We start from the raw sequence: 24663 nt of genomic DNA, 5'->3' as shown, positions 1-24663 counted from the left end.
ATGTTATTTTTAACGACAGATGTCGTGTCACTGCGCATGTCACAGCTGACGTGTTATAATTTTCTTCCGGTACATTGTTTATTATCTGAGAAACAGGATCAGAAGTAGAGGAAAAGGAGGCAGCAGAACGAATTTGTAAGTTGACCTTTAAATAAAATCGTATAAGATTTGCTAACATTCTGTTCAGCCAGGATTATGTAGATATGCAGAAAGCAAGTTACAATTAATATTATTAAATGCAAAAAGAATGTTTAGGTCCTCTATTATTAAAATTTAAAAATGAATGCATGATTTTTACAATTTTTTTTTTACTTAACCCACACAACACAGCCTGCACTACAGTAACAGTCTCTTCTACTCAGGGTAACTGAGTGTACGTACTCAGTACTGAGTCTAGGTTTTCCCACCTCCTGTCAACAAACACAACAGTTATTGTCAACCATTGATTGTTGTTGGCACTGCCACTACTAGACTAGCTAGATTCTAGATCTAGAATCTAGAAATTTAGATTAGTTGACAGTTTCACTTTCATGCAGTTCTAAACCAGGAAACTATCTAGATCTATAAAAAATCTAGATCTAGATTCTAGTATTAACTATTATTATTAATTTATTAATAATATTATTAGGGCCTATTAAATAATATAAATAAGTGGCTTTTAAGTGGTATTCACAAAAACTTTGAAAAGCAAAGCATCAATGGTTTTTAGACAGTGTTGTAACTCAGTGGTAATCTCGGTAATGGTATTCTAAATCTACAGGGACTACTAAATCTATGAACTATGAATCTATAACTGTTTGTCTGTTGTGCATTGTCTTCAGGGTTTCTTTCAGACTATTTTCTTGGTAGGATGGAGGAATTTTTAGATTATGTTTCTGATGGATAACTTCTACAAATGAACTATTCTTTTTAGGTTTACTTATTTATTATATTTAAGTTATTTTATTGAGCCTTACACAAGTGCTTAAGTTTAAGGAATGTTTCACTAGTTACATTTTAATTTATATAAGTACAATTTCAGTAGTTGTGAAGCACAACACACCATACAAGTAGTAATCATAGTAAAATGTTTGTAAATCTAGCCTATGTAGTGTAATAGGTGTTTAAGTAGATCTAGTTATTCTTAAGACAGCTGCTATGAGAATTTTGAAAAGTATATATTTTCTAAAGCAATTTAATATTTATTGATTACCCCTTCCCCTGTGTTATATTTTGTTTAAAAATATCAGATTATTTTATGATGCAATACCCACAACTATTGCATTTTACGAATAGATTATGAAATGTTGTATACTCACTCTTAGTGATGCTATCTTATACTTATAGATTAATAAGAAGTATTTGCAGTTAAGGGTTATATATTTTTTCAGTACTGTTCTGGTTTAGATGAACATAAAGAGAACTTTCAAGCAACTAACTTGTTTTTCAAATCCAGTACATCTTTAAGTGAAAGTTCACAAAGCAGTTCGGTTTTAATGATTTTAAACAAGATCATTGTATTTATCTTATACCACATTAATACATTAGGTATTCATTTTATTTTGTAATTTAGTTTTGCTGAAGTCAAGTCAAGTTGAAGGATCAAAGATGTCAGACTTTGACCCATGTGAATGTATTGATATCTACAACCATGAAAGTGCCATGAGAAGGCTAATGAACCTTGTAGGTATTGTTTTTACACTAAGCGTTATATAATATGAAGACTTTCTTAAAGTGGTGATAATTGCTGATGGTTACCTGGCAACATGTTTTTTAGATTTCCTCCTCATTGATTAGTGTGTAAGATCAAACTTTTCCATCCGCAGCTAAGGGACTCTCAAAATGCTTGCACTGATAGTGGCTGTGATCCCTGTAAGTAACACATGAATTAGTGAAATTATAAATAAAACTGACCTGGACTTGATGTTTGTTACTTTGTTTCTTAATTCATATGGTAATCATTTCTTTTCTCAGTACCTTCAAATCCACTAGCCCCAAACGGTGCTGATGGCTATATGATGCTGATGTTGGGTTGGGTTGTTGTGGCAACTCTGTTGTATCTACTGCGGCCCAAGAATCTGCGTCTGCGTGGTGATGAAAAGCCAGCACCATCAGGGGTTGGTGACATTGTTTTTGTATTGTTGTTTTTTGTTTTTATTTGTTGGCTAAATCTTTAAGCCCGGAGTTATTTTCACTTTTTACAGTAATTATTTTTTTAGTACATACGCAGCAAAATGACTTGTATCTTTTTACCTGTTGACTTAATAACTCAGAAATTAGTAATATAAATTAAAACATTATTGAATGTTCTAAACACTAATATTAAATATAAGTAATTATTTAATAATTGAAGATAGATATTAACTTTGTTTTATAGATAAAAATATATAAAGAATTAATTTTTTAAGGGGAAGAAACATACTCCTGTCGGAAAAATAAAAGCTAAGAATTATTTTTCATGATTTCTTATTAAAGTACAAATATTGTTTTCTACAAGAATCATGGATTGGATTTGTATTAGCATAAAAACTTTAATTTTGGTTAAGCCTCTGCTGCTGAACAGCCTTCCGCATTGTTAAAAAAATGCCAGTCTGCTATAGGTTTTTAAAAACTATTCTATTAAAATACAAAATCGATCCAACGAGAAAACTACAAGATGTAAATACAACAAAAAAATGGCAAGTCTAGCTATATCATTACCTAGGTTTACGATTGAAAACCTGGATTAGGAAAAATACAGAATTAGAGAAAATAACAGAACTGTCTGCAGAGCGTCATTACAGTCCTAAAAAGTAAATAATTTAGCTCCACATTGACCTGATGTTTTTCCTCGTCTACCTCATATTGGTATTTTTTGTTAGATAATTTGAATACATGCTGTGTATTTCTTATCTCCTCAGTTGTGTACTGCAAGTTGGTATATTTTGTTGAATATTTTGACCCTACATTGCATGTGTTTTCTCTCCTCAGGATGGAACTCCTCCTCCACCTGCACCATCTGTGCATTAAAAGATCTGGGATCAAGTCAACTGTAACATTCTTCTCCTTGCGGCTGTGAAAATTTTATCCCATTTTTGGTTTCAACATTCTAATTTTTTATCAACCAAGGACAAATAACACGACTTAAAGTAATGTTTTTGTTATCTTCAAAATCCCACTTCAGATAATCTTTTTTCAAAGTGAAAAACTACAAATGTTGAACCGTTTTAATTTTTGTGATTATATCAAATAAATATTGGACTACCTGGATGCAATAGACTGTTTTTTTTCTAATATACTTTGTATGTTACCGTCTTATGTATCTGTTTAATCAAAGAACTTAAAATTATGTTATCCCTGCATTGTTTGTGTAGTCTTTTTTACTATCTTCCTGTAAAACAATGATGTTTTGGCCAATTAATTTAATTAGGGTGATGGTAGTTTTAGCATTATAAATTTGTCTTTAGTTAATTAGATGAGGTGGTCTTTTGTGTTTGCATTGTTGCTTGAGTGATGGAAAATCTTAATTATACTATGACTTACCTAAAATTCAACTGATTATTCTCATAACACTTTTTGTATTAAGTTATTTTTAGAACTTGTTATGGTTTTTTTTTTTTTGCATTTATATTTAAATTTATTTCAGTCTGCTAACCTGTTAATTATGTACATTATGTACAGATATCTTGATACAAACGTCTACACCAGTGTTAAAAATTGCTTTGTACATTTTTTTATGTATATATGCAACAATTTTGACAGCAGTACAATATTTCTCTGCCTTGTAAATGGACTGATTAAAGTTTACAATTTTGGATTACAATAGTATAAGATAAGAGTACGTTATAAGGATTATACATTGTTAGTTACTCAAACATCAATTCACTTTGTATTGACATTCTCTTTCAAACATGTTAGCACCAGGCAGTGAGAAATTGTACTGCTGTGACTGCTGAGCAGGCCATAGAAGTAAATTGAAAGTGGGCTTGTTTTTTTTTTTTACTTCCTATGGTTGTTCATACTTTTGTATACTGTGTAAATATACCAGTCTAACTTTTACATATTAAAATCTGATACAAATACAAGAAATATTTAACCAATACATATTCTGCAAAAGAACCTGTCTGCGTCAAGGTCTTCAGAGACTGCAACCTTCATGGTATTATAACTTTTTGTAAAATGGAACTAAACTTAACCTACTCCTACCATGTTTGGGTATTATATTTTAATTGCTTGTCTCTATCAAATATTTTAAGGGTGGACTTGGATTCTCATTTGTTGACACATTAAAGGGTATATGGTTAAAAAAGTTGTGTTGGTTACAATTTGTGTGTACACCCACTTGATTTTTACTGTGGTGTAGTTTGTGTATTGCTGTCATGGACTATGTTGGCTGAAAACTGCAAGATATTCAAGTGAATTAATAAATAACAGACCCAAAGCAAAAATCTTGGACATTTAATTTCAGTGATTACTTGCATACAATAACATAAAAGTGTAACAGTACCAAGTTAAGCATAACATTTCTCAATCAAGATGCACACATCAACATACAAAGTGCATAAAATGTTGACATTTTAGATCCCCTTTTACTAAACCATCAATTGTTTTGCTAGATCATAACATTTTTCTAGTTTAAGAAATGTATGACCACATCCTAGTTATTTGTAATATTACATTTTCTATCACAAAATCCTATATATCAACAAACCACAAGGTATTGTTTTAGGAGAAAAACCTTTTGAAAAATGACAACTTTTGAAAACTCAATCAGGTTTAACAACTGAATGAAATTACTGCATAATGTAAAAGAAAAGATTGCTTAAATGATAAGCTGAGTCATTACTGCGCAGAATTGAGAAAAAATATGCAGCCCAAAAGATCAATATTTTCCTATCAGCTGTTGTCAGGCCAATCAATAAACATATTAACACGTGGCATGGTAACACCAGATACAACTGTTAGAGGTACTGCAAACAAATCGTTTCTTTATCAACTACATACATTTTCTGATGATTTAATTATGCTTTTTGGACATTTCTAGTAATGAAATTTATGAGCTTCCAACCTTCAGTAGTGTTAGCTAGTATAAAAATGATAGTTTATTTAAACACAAATATGGCAGAATCTTTTCTTTAAAAGGTGAGAAATGCCAGCAGATCTAGCTAAAGCTTACTAAGTTAACCATCCTACACATTATCTTCGAACATCAAAGATGCTCTTAGTATAAATCCCATACTACGTAAAAATTATATTATCATGTATGGTCCCAATTTAAGCACAGCTATTCATATTAGATGATACAAATTCCAAGGAGAAGCTCATTTAAAATTTTGTACACTATTTTTCCCTAATGTTTAACTACTACAAAACTTTCATACTTTTTCTTACTTAAATTTCTTTTTATATTGTTAAGTGTTTAACAAATAAAATAGTAAAAGCATCATTTAGAATAGAATTGTGTGATTCGTCTCCCCAGCAAAAAGGTGATTTCCCAAATTGCAACAGAAATTAATAACCAAATGTTCTAGGACCTAATTCTGAAGAATTTCACAAAACATTATGTGACAAAATTACATTTGGGTTTTATTTCAAAGCGTAGGAACTGTTTACCAAAGGTGTAATTATTTATATACAACAAAGAATTAAATTCTATAATTTGTACTTCATAAATGATGCTGCTACTTTTTAACTTTATTTCTAATTAAGTCTAAAAGATCTTTCATTTTTTCAAATGTTCCAGTGGAGTTGGGCAAGTTTTCAAATGGTATGTGTTCCTCAATGTCTTTTCCAAATTTGGAGGCGTCAGGAAGTTTTATCTTTTCTCTCACCTTGAAAGAAAACGTTACAAGAAATTTTAATAATTTTTCATCAGTTGAAAAGCTGAGTTTCTGCGTTATACTTCATAGGACCCTCTGAGTGTACCCAGCTCTGGTGTTTGGGAAAATTATGATCCTGAACCTTATTTTCTTAAAACTATTTTTAATGATCCATGTGCTAGATAAACGCTAGGTGATTCAGCATAGTGCATGCAGGTGATGTGATAAAGCTACCTACCAAAATAGGGGTACCGAAGTCCTTGCTCAAAGAAATGGTTGAGGAGGATCTCAGCATATGGCCAGATTGTGAAGGTGTGGCTGCTGCTGACTTGCTTTCAGATTCTACTGAATCATTTGTTCTCTCCTCACCTTCGGCTGGGGCTGTATCTGTTGGAGTTTCATAGATCATTTATTTGAAATGCGACTAACTGAATCTGAAGATGATGATACAACTTAAAAAGTGATCTTACCTTCCCCTTCTTCAATCTTGGCTTTTTTAACCTCAGATTCATCAGTATCTTTCTCGTGTTTTCTTTTCTTTGAAGGCACCTAAACCATTCAAAGAAATAATCATTAAAACATCACATTGTAAAACAGCATCTTTAAAAAAAAAACAGAAATCTGCCTCAAAAATATTTTTACAATTTATTTAGTTTCTTGATTTAACTAAAACGTGATCAAGTTTGGATTAAAACTATTTACCTTTTCTGCAGTCTGAGACTGAGCCAGTAAGGTTTTCTTCAGCTGGTGTTGCTGTATTGGGGGCATTTTATACAGGGCATGCTCCTAATTGGACAAAAAATAGTTACAATATAAATACATTACTTTACAATAAACACTCACAAAAACTGCTAATATCTATAATATAAGCGGCTAGGTAGTGTGTCAGTCCTTCCGTCATCGCTATAGATTTTGGGACTATAAAAGTAAACTTCGCACCATGCTGTGCTTTTCAGTGCACCGCAGTGTCTTATTATAAGTATTAGAGTAGGGTTTGTTTATATAGCGGCATAGAGCTATTTTATAATTTCCACTGTTTGTACAATTTTGCATAACTTAAAGAAAATATTAAATATACACACACGGCTAAAACATATTAAAAGTATCAATGTCAAATATCATTTTCGTTTATATTCCCAGAAAAAAATGGATACATTTCAATAACATAATAACAGTACGGTAGAAAAATCAAATTAATATAACTCTTTTTTTCTAATTTTGACAAAAGAGGTAATTTAAAAATACATTAAACTCACGCTAATAAAAAATGTGAATGCAAATATACGGTCGTCATAGAAGGAATTAGTGTTGCAATAATATAATTAGCAAAATGTGAATGCAAATTATCCGGATGTGTAAGAGTAAATTATTGTTAGAAAATTATAATTAGCATGGATTGATAAAAGGCAATCTTTTATTTATTTTATTCACTGAATGTAGGCCCTACTGTTTATTACTTATAATTTTGAATCAACTATTCAGCACTATTATAGACGCGTCATCACGTTCATCAGGTGCGCAATGGTTTTAGTTATGAAACTCTATTGTAAATTTTTAAAATTTAAAGTGCTGGAAATAAATTGCGTGAATGGATAAAGTGAAATATTGTATATATTATAGATACTGACTATTATTTATACTGTTTTCTAATTATTATTCTATCTTTCGGGTTTTATAGGAGAGGCGTATGGAGGGGGGGGGGCATATGTCCCCGGGTGCCGACCTTAGGGGGCGCCAAAGTCGGGTGGAAAAAATTTTGCGAAGGGGGGGGGGGGGGGGGTGGATATCGAAAGTTTTAGGGCGGGGGGGGGGGGGGGGGGGGGAAGGGGTGCAAATCGAAAGTTTGAGGGGGTGCAAATCACCGGAAAGGGCGCAATTTGGCGCTACGGGCTAGACTGTGAGCAATATGCCTTAATGATTACATTTAAATTGTGTTTATGTTATGAGTGTTATAATTGTTTTTTCGTTTTTTTTTGTTTTTTTTTTTTGCGTTCGTTTGTGTTGTGTTTAGTTTTGTTCTGTTCTGTTCCCAAGTTGGTACATTTAAAAAAGATTTACCGTGGCGGAGCACGGGATGCAGCTAGTAATACTATTAAAATGCAAGTAAGATTATTAAGCCATGAAAGATAGTTTAGAAAAATAATTAAGTCTAATTTTAAACCTAGCTTCTTAAAGTTAATTTGTTGAAAATGAATATTTTTTAACAAAACCAAGGTCCTTACATCCAAATAGCCATCAGGAACATCAACAGTAAATCCAGGGAACTCAATTATTTTATTGACATCATATTCTGAAATAAAAGTTGATTGTATTATTTAAAACACTTAAAAGTTTAAATCAAAAAAGTTCTCAGACTGCTAACTAAACTAGTTATCTGTTTATTACCAGTTTTACTTTCTGGGTTTTCATCATCTAATTCCCCATCCTCCAAGCATTCGCCAGTAATTAAAGTCACTGGAAGGAAAAAACATTGATAGCAATATACTATGTAAACAATTTGGTAGCAATTTAGATAAAGATAATTGTTTTTGTAGGTTCATCTCTTGGGCATCAGAAACATACTGAGGGACTTTGAGATACATTATAGTATCTGATAAGTGTAATTGAACTTCTGATTTCTCATAATTAAAGAAAATGTGGGAGTATTTGCAACTAGATATCTCTGGTCATACTTGAACAGTTTATCAGTATTTTCTAACCACCTGCAATAGCTGTCTAAACTTATTCTATGGCGCACATTTCAATGACTAGACCTTTATGCTTTGAAATTATGCAAAAGTATTGTTCTTTCCCAGAAATTTTTTTTTTTAATCAAAGATTACCAACTCCTTGTACAACGTAAAAAGTTAACATTAAGTTGGAATAACATGGTTAATAGAGAAATCCTTATCAAATGTTGGAAAAGTCATTTCAGCAGGCCTTAGGTTTTAGAGTTTATTTTGACATATAACAGCTATTTTTACTGAAAATCCAGAATCAACAGTTAATTCTAATGTAACAAAGTATTTCTAATCAAACATATCTATAAAATAAAATCAAACTTAAGGAACTAAAGAGCTTGCTTTATACTATAAATTCTCTTCTAATACTTTATTCCTAGCTCTAATACTACATACCTCTTCCATTTTTATCAAAGATTGTGACACCTGATTCAACTTGTCTTGCTTCAGCTAACCAGCCGGGTGGATAGCCATAGAGTCTCATTTTATAAATGTGCTGCGGAAGCTGGTCCTCTGCTAATCCTAGAGCTAGTTTCAAGCTATCACTGTGGAAAAAAAATAATCTCTTAGGTTACAAGGGTTGTTAAATGAGTTGCATCTATCTTTTATCTTTACGCTGAGGAGAAGCACTCACTTATCTTAAAATCAGTGACAGATAAGTTTTGTAATTTTTTTTTTTTATTTCCACTCACCGCCAATAATAGGATAGAGAGAAGTTACTCTGTTAATAAAAAAACAGGAGATAAATGATACTGAAAAATAATAGCACCTACTTGTTGAGTTAAAATCTCACTGTTTCAAAATTCTACCTGAATCTCAACCATTGTAAGCATAAGTAAACAGCTGTTTCTTATTTTAACTCAACAGAAACAGTGTGTCCTAAAGAGAATTGCAAACACAGTCTATAGAACAAACTCATTTTAAGTTCTAAAAATGATATCTTCCACACAGACAGCAATGGAGCTAAGGAGCTAAACAGAATGTTTATTTAGTGCTGACATGGCAGAATAGCTGTATATCACATACCTAACAACACCTGGCTTGAACTTTGTAAACTTTGATGCAAGATCTGGGTCCATGTGGTATCGAGATGGCCCTCTGCAGGAGAAATGTAAAAATACTATTGTAAATACATGCAGCTAGACCTTCAATGAAACATTTGATTTCATCACTATTCAAAATTTTGAAGCAAACAAAAATTCACATAAAGATGTAGGCCTATATATATTATGTATGAAGAAATAAAGTATAATTCCTATTATTAAAAGTTTGTATCAACAAATAAGTACTGGGTTCTAAATTTCTGCCACATAAAAAAACTCATTATAACTAGTACCCCGAGATTAAATACTGATGATGTATTTAATATTTTATAAAATAGTAAACTATTTTCTATCAGGATTACCTAGTCAAAATTGCATACAATTTACTGAACAATTTACAATAGGTAAAAACAGTTGCTAAGCTAGTTTAATAAGCATTTTAAGTACCAAGTATGAAACAAAATATAATGAGTGAACACTTTAAAGACATTTTCGAGTTCAACAATTCACATGGATGATGTAGATTTCAGGCTACATTCAAACCCAGTGCTGGTTAAGGACGGTAACCCCCCCTCCTTTTCCCAACCCCACCCCCCAGTGAAAGTAATCGCCTCTTAGTTACCTCCCCTAAGTTTAAAATCGTTTCAAACTAAATTATCTGCCCCTAATAGCCGTCACTAAACCCGGCTCTCCGATTGTAAACATTTAGCGTTGGCTCACCAGACCATGTAGGGGTGGGGGGTGGTAGGGAGTGTGCTTACAGCTTGGTGTTTTCTATCGTCTCCAAGAAGAGAAGTATATATATAGATAGATTGTGGCTAGAAATTCAAGTAGTTATAATTTTTAAATTATATTTGTAGTGAGTTTGGACTAAAATTTCAGAAAATATATACATTTTTTGCTAAGTAAATGAATTGTGACTAAGTGTAACAATTATTGCAATTTGCAGAGAGCTTTAGCACAACAAAGGATGTTTTCTATATGCAACAATACTGCTTTGAGCAAGCAACTAATCCTTATAAAAAATTTTACATTTTTAAATGGTGTATGAATAATGTAATGTTTGTCAGCCTTGTAAAACATAATTTTGTCTCAATAAAGCATAAAGTAACAATAATCAAGATTTAGCATAAAAACCTAAATCATGGCAGACATATACACAGGTATGTGAGCAAAATGAAACTAAGGTCATAACGAGGGGACATAAACTGAGAAAAGGCTAATAGCTATATAAAAGAATGGAGAAAGATTTATTGCATATTAAAGTTTATCTGAAAACGACAGATGAATTGTTTAGTAGAGATTAGGTTATTACTGAGTTAGTAAACAAAACAAAGAAAGTCATAAGAAAGTCATTAAAACCATCTGTGTACTTTGTAGAGCACCCCTAAATTAAAAAAGGCAGACAGCTGCTTAAGGGAAATTACAATCTAGCGGGCTAGTATAAAAACGGCTTACGTAAATTTCGGCTCAAATGAGCCAGAACTCTGTTGCTGGGCCAAGAACTCCCTACGATTAACTGCGATCCTAGAGGGCATCCTTGGCTGCTTGCAGTCATTCACAGCATGGTTTTCTTCACCACAGTTCCAGCAAGCTTGTTTTTGTCTGTAGGGTTTTGGTTGGGTTGTTAAAACAAGGAACTTAAGAATTTCATTCTGTCCCAGCAATCCTAACTGAAGCTTTACAGATCTCTTCTTATGAAAGCCCCAGTCAGCAAGATTTAATAAGTTAATCAGAAAAGTATTAGAAAATAACAGTAAGTGTTCATTAAAAAATCATACTTACTTTTTCATCGATGTCCTTTTAAGCCTATTTGTTGGGTCTGCATAGACTTCATTGAATACTTGGCCATATCTAAAAGAATGTTAAGGACTGAGCTCTTATTAAAAAATATAAATTAAATAAAGGGCCTTGATGGTATACACAAAAACAAAACTAAGCAGAAACTAGAAAATAACCTAGTTTAATGTAAAAGGGGAAGATAAACAATATGAGATGAAGACAATACCCATCTAACATGATGGTCTAATAATATTTTCAGTTATTTAAGCTAAAACCATCAAAATCATATTTTTACAAGAAACACATAGCACAGAAGTAATAGTGGTCTAGATGAAATAGCTAAAGTCCATACCAAAAACGTTAAGGTAGGATGTTTAAAAGTAAATAGCCTCACAGAAAAATATTTTCAGTTTTCTGCATTTTTAAATTTTATTACAAAATTTCTTTCATATGAATATTTTTTTTAGAAGTGTAAGACTACTCAGAAGCTGAAATGTAGGCCTACAACAAACATGTTTTTCATCTATGTCAGCAATAATGATCAGGCCCTGTCAGCAAACCTGACAAATGCCATTGGGAAGGTATCTTAATTGAAAACAAGTAAAGGATACAGAGGTATCTCCCAATTGACGTTACATCTAGTTGGTTCAGCCACTGTGAAAGGCCATCCAAGGAAGTCAATTAAAAACTGCTTATGAAATTGGCTGTTGCCAATAATCTAAAAAGAAAAAGAAAATCAATACTGTTTAACATCAAGCAGTTTATTTCACTACTTTCTGTAATTTATTGCTCTAGTAAAAAAAAATAATGTGTATACTGATAAGTTGTGTTTATTGCATAGAATATCTGTAAAAATTGTCACCCCTGAAAAATAGATAATCCATTTTTAAAAAAGTCAATATTTTGAGTTAAAACTTCCAGAAGCAAAGCAAATGGTTTCCAAACTACCAGGATTCTATAACATTGCTTTCAATTTGCAAATTAAAAAAAAAAAAACCATAAAGCTTAAGTGAAAATATAGGAAAAAACTATTTGTCACTGTTCGGTGCCTAGTTCACGGTGGCAGAACCTTAGTTCTAAAACTCTAATGGTTAGTGAGGGCAATTTGGTTGCTGTTATTATAGTAGGTTGGAAAAAAGCTTTGCAAATTTTTAGAATAATTTATTTATACTTGTTTTTCTATAACAGAAATGGTTAACAGAAACTTTTAAATCCAATAATGTTGAAAAACTGTGATTTTCAACTTTTTCATTTTCAATTTATTTAATTTACATGACACTTTTTTCAAATTCATAAAGGTTTGACACCCAAGTTGACTTTTTTTTTTACCTCCCTGCTAATTTTTTTTTTGTTCAAAATGGTGAGGAATGATTTTTAAAACAAATTTATGTTACAATTCTAAAGATTTGAAAATTTAAAAAAACCTATGCTGTTCAATCTGCATACTTTTACTAGAATTTAGTTTGGATCTTTAGAAAATGGTAAAAATTTCATAAGATCACTCATGTTTGTCTCTTTGTCCTAACGATTTAAATTTGATATCCTAACTCTTAGTTCTATGTACTGAAATAATGTATAATTTTTTTTTTGGAAAGTTTGATAAATCAAAATACTTCATTTATTGCTGTTAGCTTATTTAATTAGGTACTCCAACTTTATTTTTCATATGTATCACAAATTGGTTCAATACATAGAACTAAGAATATGGACACCAAATTTAAAAAAATAATTACCCCATGTTTCTGTCTCATTCTTTCAGTTCTTTGCTCAGGCGTCAGATTACTGTTAATGTCAATACATGAGGGGTGGCCAGGCTGAAAAAATACCTAACATTAATTTATACAGCTTAAACATGACAATAAAATCTTGCTCCTATTATATTTGAAGGTGATTAATGAGAACTTTCACCAGCTTCATACAAACAAACACAAATGGGGTGTTGGCAAGGTTCAGACAACAGTTTAAAAAGTAACCTCATAATGCAAAAGCATTTAGTGTTGGCAATAATTGTTTCAATAAAAGGGTAAACATATCCACCTCACCAACACAGCCAAAGTGTTATCATAGCAATGCCCCTCACCTCCTACTCAAGAAATCCTACGCAACACGGTGGCGTTAGTTTTCTTACATGGGCACTACTTATACCTGATGTAAACTAGTTACATTTGTACACTCACTAACTACCCACATTGCATCAAATGATGTGGCATCGTTTCACTCAAGCAGTACATGATGGTGAGAGGACAATTCTTCTCAGACCACTGTAATGGTCTGCGGTGATGAAAATAGGGTGTCATTAATGCAGATCCATCTTCTCCAACATAATATTCAAATTTCCAGCAAAGCAAAAAAAGGCAATTATAAAAGTCTTAAACATAAAATATTCAACAGACAATACTTTAAATATGAAATCAAATTAACTCTTCAAAACAATCTAACTTATCCAACACAGTTTATTCCACAGACTCACACACGCCACATGAAATATCAGAAAGCAAAATATACTTGGAGAAACTATTATTATTTCATTCTCTAGAAACATCATTTAACAAGTGCAATCTGATGCAGCATCTGCTGTTTCGGTAAATAAAAGATTTTGCTACCCAAACACATTTAGCTTTCTGAAGTTTCAACAAAAGTATCCAACTGTAAGAAATATTAATTTTATAATAATCGTTTTTTCAAGATCTTTTTGAACAGAAGTTTGAGGTTATGTGCTGAGTGCCTGTTTATTAATTTACATAAACCAAATGGTCAAATATCTCTGAGTTGGAAGCTCTTGATTTTACTTATTCAATTTACTATTGAATAAATAATAACCCTGAGGATAAAATAAAATTATGTTTGTTGATGGATGAGGTGCAAAACAATTTTCCCCATACCTTTATAAGAATTTCAGACATTGTGTCTTGTTGAACTGAATGAAACTCTTCCCAGAGTAGACCCTTGATGAACTGTTCAATTTGTTGTCTGTATTTCCGGGCAAATGAGTTGTTGTTAAAAATAAGCTGTACAGCTGGACTCTCATCATCTGGTACATACCTGTCACAATTATAGTAATGTCTTCTCAATTTAGCACATTAATTTAAAAACGAACAACTTCAGTAAGTTTAAACTATTTTTATTTATCCATTAAAATAAGTAGGCCTATATCTTTAATTTAGCTTAGAAGTTTAAAACTTGCCTTGTGGAATCCAGGATCTTGGCATAACGACGATATTTATTTCCTTTATTGAGTTAAGGGCTACTAGATTATAAAACATTTACATTTAAAGCACAGATAAATTTTAGCATTCAACATTTTAAGAATGGAATGCAATTGTATATATATACATACAACTCATTAAAATTCACTAAAACTATTACAAACTCAGATGAGCTGTCTATATTTACATATATATTTTTTCAATGGACTTAATTTTGCATTGATGTATGTCAACCATTGATAAATTAAACAACCACTAAAACTAATAGCACACAATGAATGTTAACCTAAGTTATAGCTGGCTAGAAAATATCATGTTAGAGGTAGATCTAGATCTATATATGAGAATGAAGAGGGAAGGACTCAAAAATAGTCTAAAATTTTGTAGGCCCTATCTATAGCCTATTAAGTTAATTAATTAGGCCTAAGTAGTCCAAAATTAACAAAAAGGATACGGTCATATATTAATTGTTGGGAACTAGTATTAGATTTTTTCGCTTCTTCTGCAGCTTCTGCATGTAGCTGTTCATTGAGCCAAGCAGCTTGGGCCTCATCTTCAGCTGACAATTTGATTTCCTCGACTGGCTGGGTATACATTGTTCCATTTTGATGCATCTTTTCATACCCTCCCATCATGTATTCTGACTCATCAGTAATCATTTCACTTTCATCCATGTTCATATTCATATTCATCCCCATAGCCATAGGCATATTCATAACCATGCCATCTTGGCCAACTCCCATGTAATGACAATGATACATTGACATTTCATCTGGAACTGCATACCCTGCTGTCTCTGTGCCAATGAACGTCTCTTGGTGCTGTTCTTCTTGCTTAAGTTTTTCAACATCGTTGACATCTGGTGCTACTTCAGATACCTCTACAGTACTCGCAGCTTCAGCTACCACCGTCTCTGGTTCTGATGTTTTTGATTCACTTACTTGACTTGCTTCGTCGGTCACAGGAGGTAGAGGTTCGGCTTCTGCTGGCTTAGATGCGGTTGTTTCGATCTCAGCAATGTAGTCATCTTCTGATTCACTTTCTTTATCAGATTCAAAATCTTCAAATACAATTCTTGATTTTGAATTATCCTCGCCATAGTGAATATAACTTGCAACTGCTTCTCTATCTTTTTCGAACTCAGAAAATAAGTCTAAATCGCCAAACACATCGGCCATTTTTTTTACAGTGTCGGAAATACAGAAAGCATTGCTTCCAGATTTTTAAAAAATATGTAATCAAAATTGCAATTTTATGTCAACTGAAAGGCCAATTCTAATAAAATTCACATTCGAATAAAATTATCTTCGATATTAAAACAAAAATAAAATATTAGGTTATAACATTGCAAAATTTGAATTCGAAAGACGAACAAAATTTTAATCCATAAGGGTCATCCATAAATGACGTCACGTTTTTGACGATTTTACCTCACATCTCCCCTCCATCACCTTTGCCTTTATATTTCTAATCTATATTTTTTGTTTGTTTACAATTTACTACAAATTGATGTTTATAACTTAACTTTAGTGTTCAGATTATGCAGTCTATTCCAAACCAAGCAAATTATTAGTGGACATTTGTTATAGTTTGGTTTTCAATCAAAAGTAGTCATTACTAACGTAGACTTTTTAATTCACAAGCATGAATGATTACAATGTTGAATGATTTTTGGAAAATTAACACTGTTGAGGTCCAACATTATAATGATGTTAGCAAGAAATTTTAAAAATGTAAATATGAGTATGAGCTTTTTAATTCAAAAGGTTTAGGGTCTATATAATACATATTAAAATATATTAAGGGTAATTTTTTTTTATTTGCGTTTCGAAAAAAACTTCAACTATAACGCACTAGCTTTGCCTCACTAGCTTTATTTCTTATGACTTAGCACCCGATCCAACACTCATCAAAGGTGTTGGTATAAAATGAGGCTTTTGATTTTTTTTTTTCTTTCGACTTAGTACTTGACATTTAACCTTGATATTTTCCCCACATTTGATCTGGCAAATCGTAAGCCTACCTAACTAGCCTACTTTGTCTGATCAAACAAACTAAACGAGTTTCTTTTCGGGGAGAGCACTAGGCTAAATCAGGGGACGTAGATCTAGCCATAACTAAAATAAGAAAACATGTATCGTGGGCTTTTACTCTAATAGCTAACTTCTTATTTCTTAGCCAACCTTCCTAGATCTTGAGTTCTAGAAGAGTAAGCGGACCTTCATTATTTATTTCTTACTTAATTCTGTTACATAAAAAAACAATCAGTTTTTTGTGGACCGAGTCGTGTAGATCTAGATCTAGGTCTAGTGATCTAGATCTAGAATTTCTAGCTAGTAAGCTAGCTTAAGCTAGGCCCTAACCTAAGTCCTAAAGTTATTAACTAAAGTATTAAGTAAAGAGTCAGTAAAGACTATAGAATTTAGATCTACTACTACTATAGTTACTAGTATACTATTATAATTTTATTATAATAGGCCGATGCTAGCCGGAAAAAGATACGCCTGCGCAATGGAAAGAAACTACGACTTGCCATCGCTGCCATGTTTTCAATGGTACTGCACATTCGTGTGTTTACAACCGCAGAACCCTAACACCAACCCTAGCCCTAATCCTATCCCTAACCCTAATTCTAGCCATAGGTCACTGCGCAGAGCTATCTTTTGCCGACTAAGTGGAGACGTTGGGGAGAAAAATCTTCCGAGTAGTCATTTCGATTATAATATTTAGAGTAGAGATCTAGATCTAGAATATCTGTAAGACTGTATCTAGGCTACTTAATCTAGATTCTAGAGTGAGTTAAATTGATTGTGTCAAAGAATAATTAAGAGTAGTATAATAAGATTGGACTAAGTGAAGACAATCTGCATAAGAAATAAGAAGACTGAGATCTAGATAACAAATATTTTAGTTTTCATTTTATTCAATTTTATTAATTTTAATTATTTAAGTTAAGTAATAAGTAGGCTACCCTTTTGGTGATGTGAAATGTATGAGAGGTGGGACGGAGTGATGTGTGTGAGAGTGTAAGTAACCTTACTATTATTATAATTATTTTATGTTGCTAGGTAGTGTCTGGTTTTGTTGTGTTTTGTTGTACTGGGTGAACAAGGGTAACATGGAAGTAATTGGTTGAGGGACAAGATATAATATATATATATCCAAAATTACTTCAACCAGTATATGTCCAGAGTTTCTTCCAGGCATTTCCCCCTCTCCCTCCCCCCCCCCCCTCCCCCGAATGAAATGGAATTTATTTAGAAAAAAAGAAAAATGTCCAAAAGAATCACTAACTAGATTTGTTGTCTCTATTCACTTTGATAAATGGCCAAAAACGGCCAGGGAATATGAAATATAAAGAATGTGTAGCATGAAAACCTTAAAGCTCTAATGTCATCATATTGTCAGCAGAATGTTATTGTTTTCCATTGTTAGATATACACAACCTAAACCAGTTAACAGTGTAGTGTACTAAGATGTTGGAGAAAATACTGCATCGTCAAGTTGGAACTGGGGCTTGGCATGTGCCATTATGGACTGTAATGGCAGCAGGATTTGGCATTGCTTGGCTTATTTACAAACGAGGAAAAGATTCAAATTTGGTATCTAATGTTAACATTTTAATTGTTAGTCAGTTACTATAGACCACTTACTATGTTGTGTAAATTTAAAATGATGGATCTTATGTTTAGCATTCATTTTTTTTCTCAGAAACAAAGCATCCAGTCTCAACCTCTTGAAGAAAAAGCAACAGGTGACAAAAAGAGTAAAAGAAAAGTAAAAATTTTGTATGGATCCCAGACAGGAAAAGCCAAAGTAATTTTTTTCATTAATATTACCATAAAATAATGTTGTTTCCTAACTGCAAAAATTTCATTAAAATTTCCAGAAGGCTAACACATTAATAGCAACACAGGGGGAAACTATTCATTTAGTAACATACTTATAAAATAAAATCTTATTCTTCTTATAGAAAGAGTGATGAACACATTAGGAAATATTAAAACTTTAAATTTATCTTATTTAAGAAATTTGCTGAGGTTTTACAGTCAAAAGTTGAAGAGCTAGGTCATTCTGCAGATGTGATAGAGTTATCTGCCAATTATGATCATGAAACTTTACTCCCACTAGAGGTAACTATTCTGTTAATAATTATTTCATTAGCTGGCCAAGCATAATCCTAGAAACCAACCAAAAAATGCTTAAAATATAAGTCTAACTCTATACTTAATCCATATTTTAATTCTGAGATAGTTGTGGCTAAGCAAACTTACTGCAAGTGTTCATTAGTATTTAAGTTTTTAAAAATGTAACAATGAAACTTAAAAAATAGTTGTAATGATTTCTTGTTTCCCCCTTAAGGCAGAGGAAGGGAATATAGTGATTGTGGTAGTCTCCACATATACAGAGGGCCAGCCCCCTGAAGACGCCAAGTATTTTTACATGTGGCTAGAAGATGCTGCAGAGGATTTCCGTGTCACAAAGTCTACCCTTTCAGGGATGCACTATGCTGTTGTTGGCCTTGGAAATTCATTGTACTCCGAACACTTTAACACTGTAAGCACTTTCTTTTATTCTCTAACAATCTTGATTGTAAGAATTATTATTATATTGAAGGAAATGTTTTTTTAGCTAATTAATGCATTTTTCACAATGAACATTATAATTGAGTTTATTGATTTAAGATTTGAATGTTTGAATTCTATGATGAAATATATTTTGTTCTATAAATTAGGTTGCTAAAAATGTTGACTCTTGGTTCAAAACTTTATCAGCCAATCGAATTTTACCATTGTGTCTGGCAGATGAAAATGTTAGCAGTAGTAAAAACAAAGGTATTTTAAGCTATCATTTTATTTGAAATTTTTTATATTAGTCTGTCTTCTAAATGTTCTTAATAAACTTAATTTGGGAAATCTTCATTTTAAAATGACCACCAAATATATTTTGCAGTAAAAATTTCTTTATTTTCGACAAAGTAGCTGAAAAAATATGATTGTTTTGTAATCTGTAAAAAAAAATACTTTGTTTTAGGACTTGAGGAAGATTTCAAAGCTTGGCTGGAATCTTCAGTAAAAAATCTCAGACGTGCTATTGATGGGCGCAAGGTTACAGCCAAGAACTGTGAAGATACATGTACTAAACAGTGCAGCTGCAAGACTAAAAAAGAAGGGGAGGGGCAGGGAGAGGCTGGGGGGTGCAGTAGTGATGAAGAAGAGGTTGGTAATGGTTTAAACATTTTCTGTTCAGGAGGTATTTATTGCTTGAATTAGTCTTTGGCTTTAGGAAGTTTTGTACACAGCGAGTGTGTATGTTCCTCTAAATTACTCTTTGAACTAAGAAGGGTGTCTTCACACTAAGGGATCTGTTCAAGAACACAAAGTACATTTACTCAAGCTCATTTATAAAATGTGTCTTTGAGCCTATCAAATGTGCCTAGTGCCTAGTGTAACATTGTTTAAGGTTGTCTCGGCTATCTCTTAACTATTGTGGTTTTATTCAAGAACTTTGGTTCCTGTAAAGTCATTTAATCAAGGTTTTCTCATGTTAAGTTAAGCCTTAATTTATTCAGCTCACACACAGTTATGATATTAACAAAAAATGTTATATTACTTCTTTTAAAACTTAGTTTTCATCCATACCAACAGGACCATGTTGATGATTCTGATGATGAAGATCCTACCCCTCCGAAACCTGCTATCATAGATTTGGAAGACCTTGGTAACATCATGAAGCTTTCAAAGGTTATCTTACAACTTTAAAATCATAATTTAATCATTTTAGTTTGTTTTTTAAGCAATAAGCTTTCTAAATCAGGATTGTATTGTGAGAATTAAAATTAGCCTGAATAATCCTTGAACCTGAGTGGGACTTGATCATTAATATTAACATGGATCAAAAATGTGTTTTTCTACATTCTGTCTGCTGAGTAACCTTATATATTTTTTTTAATTAATGCTATTTTAGATGAGTTCTTTTATTGCGCATTTTATATAGTTACAGATAATAATAACAAAAGTTATGTCTAATCTGTAGAAAAGTCATTTGAAAATCACATAAAAAAGTTAATTCTCATTTTGATAACACTTGCATTATTTTTAAAATCATTACTGTCAGCTTTGTGTTGATGTTTAAATTACGCTTGGCAGATTTAAATGATACTCAAGACATGTCAAATTTTAAACTTGTTCTATTTTAGGAGTCAAGATTAGCTGGTGGAGATCCTGGGGCAGATGGTCCTCGAGAAATGATCACGCCACTCTTAAGAGAATCTCTGGAAAAGCAGGGCTACAAGCTGATTGGATCTCACTCTGGTGTTAAACTGTGTCGTTGGACAAAAGTAAGTTCACTTTTACATCTTTTGTAACCTTATTCCTGTTTGTGACTGAAACCATTTGTAGCCTTATCAACTGTACAAAATAACTAAACTAGTAGGCAATGTTACTTATTTATTTGTAAAAGATGAGATTAAGAGTTAAAACTATTTTCAGTCCATGTTGAGGGGAAGGGGTGGATGCTACAAACACACATTCTATGGGATAGAGAGCCACAGATGTATGGAGACCACACCCAGCCTCGCTTGTGCCAATAAATGTGTCTTTTGCTGGAGGTAAAAAGTTCATTTATTATTTGTTGACATTGTTTTTTGACTCAACAATTGTGACATTGTCCAAAGTTGTCAATTTTTATTATTAAAAAAGTCTCTGTGTATATTTTCTAGGTTTGAATTTGTTCTCGTCACTTTAGGCACCACACAAACCCTGTAGGGACAGAGTGGAAGTGGAAGATGGATGACGCGCAGACTGTGTTTGATGGGGCCATCAACAACCACATTAAATTAATCAAACAGTTCAAAGGTCAACATTGTATACTCTTGTTTTTTTTGTTTTTTTTTTTATAGAATTAAACTTGGTTGGCATTCTGAATTTAGTAATTTTAAAGTTTTTTTTTTTACTTAACATTTTAATAATAATTGTCAATTTGATCTTGACCAGGTGTCCCTGGGGTCAAGCCTGACAGGTTTGAAGAGGCCATGAATGTTCAACACTGTGCTCTGTCTCTCGTCGGGGAGCCTATTATGTACCCTGAAATTAACAAGTTTGTTGAGCTTTTGCACAGTAAACAGATTTCCAGTTTTCTTGTCACAAATGCACAGTTTCCTCAAGAACTAAGGTCATTTTATTTCTTAAAATTAAATTTATTTTTTACTTGGCAAAGTTTTATTTATTGTGCAATATGATTTATAATAGTTTACTGTAATACTCCTGTTGTCTTTGTATTTGGAAATGTACCTGTTATTTTTTGCTTATTTTTATCTTGAGAGCTATTTCCTTTTGTTTAATTTTTCTATAGAGTCATACCTGTTTTTTTATTTTACTTTTAGGGCTAATACCTCTAGTTTATTTTTACCTTTTATGCTGTAACCTCTAGTTTTATTTTTTTCCTTTAGTGCTGTAACCTGTTGTTTTATTTTTACCTGTAGTGCTGTTACCTGTTGTTTTATTTTTACCTAGAGAGTTGCTACCTGTGACACAGCTGTATGTCAGTGTTGATGCTGGCACTAAGGAGAGCTTGAAAAAAATAGACAGGTACGCCAATCTGGTTTTTTTTACAACATTATTCTACTCACAGGATTTATTTATTTTGGTGAACTTATGTTAGACAGATTTTTGAATGATCGAATGAACAATGAAAAGTGAAAATGTCTTTAAAATATCTTTCAGGCCTTTGTTCAAAGACTTTTGGGAAAGATATATTGATAGCTTAACAGCACTGCGTGACAAGGGTCAGAGAACTGTGTATAGACTTACCTTGGTCAAAGCATGGAACACAGAAGAGTTGGAGAATTATGCTAAACTTGTCTCCCTTGGCAACCCAGATTTTATTGAAGTGAAGGTAGAATTTATTTATTATTTTGATTTCTGGTTTGATAAAATATGTGTTTTGAATTTCCTGATCTAAAAGATCACCACACTAAAACACTGACCACAGTAGGATTTGTTTCAATTAGATAAAATTTTGTAGCTAGTTGTTGTAGAAATATTCTGTAATGGTGGGTAGTAACTTCATTTTGAATATATTTACTTAGTCACATACTGTCAGGAGTAACATAGTTTTAAAAATACCTATGGAGACATATGTTATGATACATATTTTAATGTATGTATGGAGTCTCTTATTTCAACATTATGAATGTATCTAGGGAGTCACATATTGTGGGGAGTCTAAAGCATCCACTCTGACCATGGAGAATGTGCCCTGGCATGAAGAAGTGGTCAAGTTTGTCTCTGAGTTGGCAGACAGACTGCCAGAGTACGAGATAGCCTCAGAGCATGAACATTCAAACTGCTTGTTGATTGCCCACAAAAAGGTAAGAAATGAACATTCAACAGATAAGAACAAACTTTACATTGTGTTTATTGCAGTTCTTGTGTCCCATCATTAATGTTGCTGTACCAGTGATAGTAGGTCTGGACTAGCTACTGATTTGTTTACAGTAGGAATGTTTTAAATGACAATAAAGAAAAACATGATAGATTAAATATGACAAAATATATTTTTGTTTTTCTGGACTTATTGCTAAGAACATTGGAGGAAACATGACCATGTTTTTACTCTTTAGGAAATGTTTTCTCTTACATGTGTTGTTGTCCATTTAGTGAAATTTTATAAGTTAATTCTTATGTTCAAAGAATGGAGATTGGTGCTAGTTAATGCTAACATACGGTATTTTAGAATGGTCTATTTTAAATAGAATGGAGATAAGTGGTAATTAATCTAATTTTATTTTAAAATTGTCTAGTTTAAAAAGAATGGAGATTGGTGGACCTGGATCGACTACCAACAGTTCCACAAGTTGTGGCGCAGGTACCAGGACAGCAATGGTAAAGAAACATTCAGCTCTTTGGACTACATGGCGCCAACGCCTGGCTGGGCTGTGTATGGTTCTACAGAGAAGGGCTTTGATCCAGATGAGACCAGATTTTTCAGAAAGAAGAAGTCTCAGGGACAAGAGTAATTGGCTGTTAAAGGAAGAAAAAAATTCTGCAAAAATTACCACAAATATCAACCTAACTTAAAGCACTTAACAAACATAAATTCTATTACTCTGTCTTTTGAAAACTTTAGGTTCTTTTTATTTTTCTATTTCTTCTTCAAAACTTATTAAAGAAAATCATTCTTTTTAATTTTTTTGCTTAAACCCTTTAATTCACTGCCATATTCTTTATCACTGGCATTTGGTTATTTACAAAAAGAGTTTAAAATTTCCAGCAAATAAATATGTTAGAAAAAGTTAGGAATTTTTTTTTGTGAAGCATCGAGCTTAAGATTTCCTTTACCATGCAAAAACAACTAACATACAAAATATCATCTTGCATTTTTATTGTCACAAGTTGCTGGTAATAAAGTGTAACTAACAATTTTCTGATGGTGTTGTATGAATTTGGGGTCAACATAAGTTAGTGTTTGTTTCACCTCAATATTGTGAAGCCATCATATTTATCTACTCCTTTTTCTAACTAGTTTTATATTAGATCAAAAACAGTTTTAACTGCATTATTAAGTGTATTGCTGGAAATGACATTATTAGATGTTCACTATTTGAAGCATTATGATATTATATAATTTGATGGGTAACTTATCCAACTGCATCAAGAATGGATTCACTGATATTGTTTACAAAGATGTTCTTGTTTACACTTTGTTGTGGAGATTGGGAGTTGTTTTCTGTAATTCGTTTTTGGCAGGTGAAAGTTGAACTGATATGAAGACAAATCTGGTTTTATGTGCAGCACTTATTAACTTGTTGAACTTGTTACAATCTTTGACTTGTAGAGTGTAATTAAAAAGATTTTTTTTTTATGATGCTCTTTATCAGATTATTTTATCTGCTTGAGTATTTGAGAAAAGTCTTTAGTTACCTGTTAAAACAGCAGTCTATATTCAAGTACAGACAAAAATCACACAATTAGTCCTGTGTCCACTTGAACTCACAAGGAAAAGTTTTCAGATATGTTACACCCCATTGACCAGTTGTGTCCACATTGACTGTCACTTGGGTGTCAAGTGTGACAATAGCAAACCTAGATCTCAGTGTGACAATAGCAAACCTAGATCTATCTCTGGAATGGCT

General features: G+C 32.3%; 3 protein-coding genes across 6 annotated transcripts; 2 read left to right on the top strand and 1 right to left on the bottom strand.

Moving 5' to 3' along the window:
- On the top strand, window positions 1–3228 carry LOC131946458 (small integral membrane protein 14). The gene is made up of 5 exons (XM_059307234.1): window positions 1–135; window positions 1553–1662; window positions 1806–1851; window positions 1954–2096; window positions 2950–3228. The coding sequence occupies exons 2-5, from the start codon at window positions 1588–1590 to the stop codon at window positions 2986–2988; spliced, it is 303 nt and encodes a 100-aa protein (XP_059163217.1). The 5' UTR covers window positions 1–135; window positions 1553–1587; the 3' UTR covers window positions 2989–3228.
- Window positions 3229–4401: 1173 nt separating this feature from the next.
- On the bottom strand, window positions 4402–15720 carry LOC131946457 (zinc finger CCHC domain-containing protein 8). Of its 2 annotated transcripts, XM_059307232.1 has the most exons (15): window positions 14983–15720; window positions 14507–14549; window positions 14205–14364; window positions 13056–13136; window positions 11934–12040; window positions 11326–11394; window positions 10999–11145; window positions 9524–9595; window positions 8894–9042; window positions 8163–8231; window positions 8000–8067; window positions 6480–6563; window positions 6248–6326; window positions 6016–6164; window positions 4402–5789 (listed from the first exon to the last, which is right to left on the bottom strand). In XM_059307232.1, exons 1-15 carry the CDS (start codon window positions 15704–15706, stop codon window positions 5640–5642), a joined length of 2151 nt encoding a protein of 716 aa, XP_059163215.1. In that variant the 5' UTR covers window positions 15707–15720; the 3' UTR covers window positions 4402–5639. The 2 variants fall into 2 exon arrangements, with proteins under 2 accessions (XP_059163215.1, XP_059163216.1); XM_059307233.1 differs by lacking the exon at window positions 10999–11145.
- Window positions 15721–16591: 871 nt separating this feature from the next.
- LOC131946444 (S-adenosyl-L-methionine-dependent tRNA 4-demethylwyosine synthase TYW1) lies at window positions 16592–24392 on the top strand. 3 transcript variants are annotated; one of them, XM_059307214.1, is made up of 16 exons: window positions 16592–16737; window positions 17964–18130; window positions 18240–18344; window positions 18557–18661; window positions 18891–19085; window positions 19264–19363; window positions 19563–19747; window positions 20177–20272; window positions 20728–20868; window positions 21020–21138; window positions 21276–21385; window positions 21524–21701; window positions 22043–22117; window positions 22253–22424; window positions 22732–22899; window positions 23332–24392. In XM_059307214.1, the coding sequence occupies exons 2-16, from the start codon at window positions 18005–18007 to the stop codon at window positions 23545–23547; spliced, it is 2091 nt and encodes a 696-aa protein (XP_059163197.1). In that variant the 5' UTR covers window positions 16592–16737; window positions 17964–18004; the 3' UTR covers window positions 23548–24392. The 3 variants fall into 3 exon arrangements, with proteins under 3 accessions (XP_059163197.1, XP_059163198.1, XP_059163199.1); XM_059307215.1 differs by having other exon boundaries at window positions 17940–18130; XM_059307216.1 differs by lacking the exon at window positions 16592–16737 and adding an exon at window positions 17537–17554.
- The last annotated feature ends 271 nt before the right edge of the window (window positions 24393–24663 follow it).

Source organism: Physella acuta, unplaced genomic scaffold, assembly GCF_028476545.2.
Source record: "Physella acuta isolate Inbredline_101_S28 unplaced genomic scaffold, ASM2847654v3 ptg000561l, whole genome shotgun sequence".
In the NCBI taxonomy this organism is placed as follows: domain Eukaryota; kingdom Metazoa; phylum Mollusca; class Gastropoda; family Physidae; genus Physella; species Physella acuta.
This window is presented reverse-complemented; position numbering and strand designations above follow the sequence as displayed.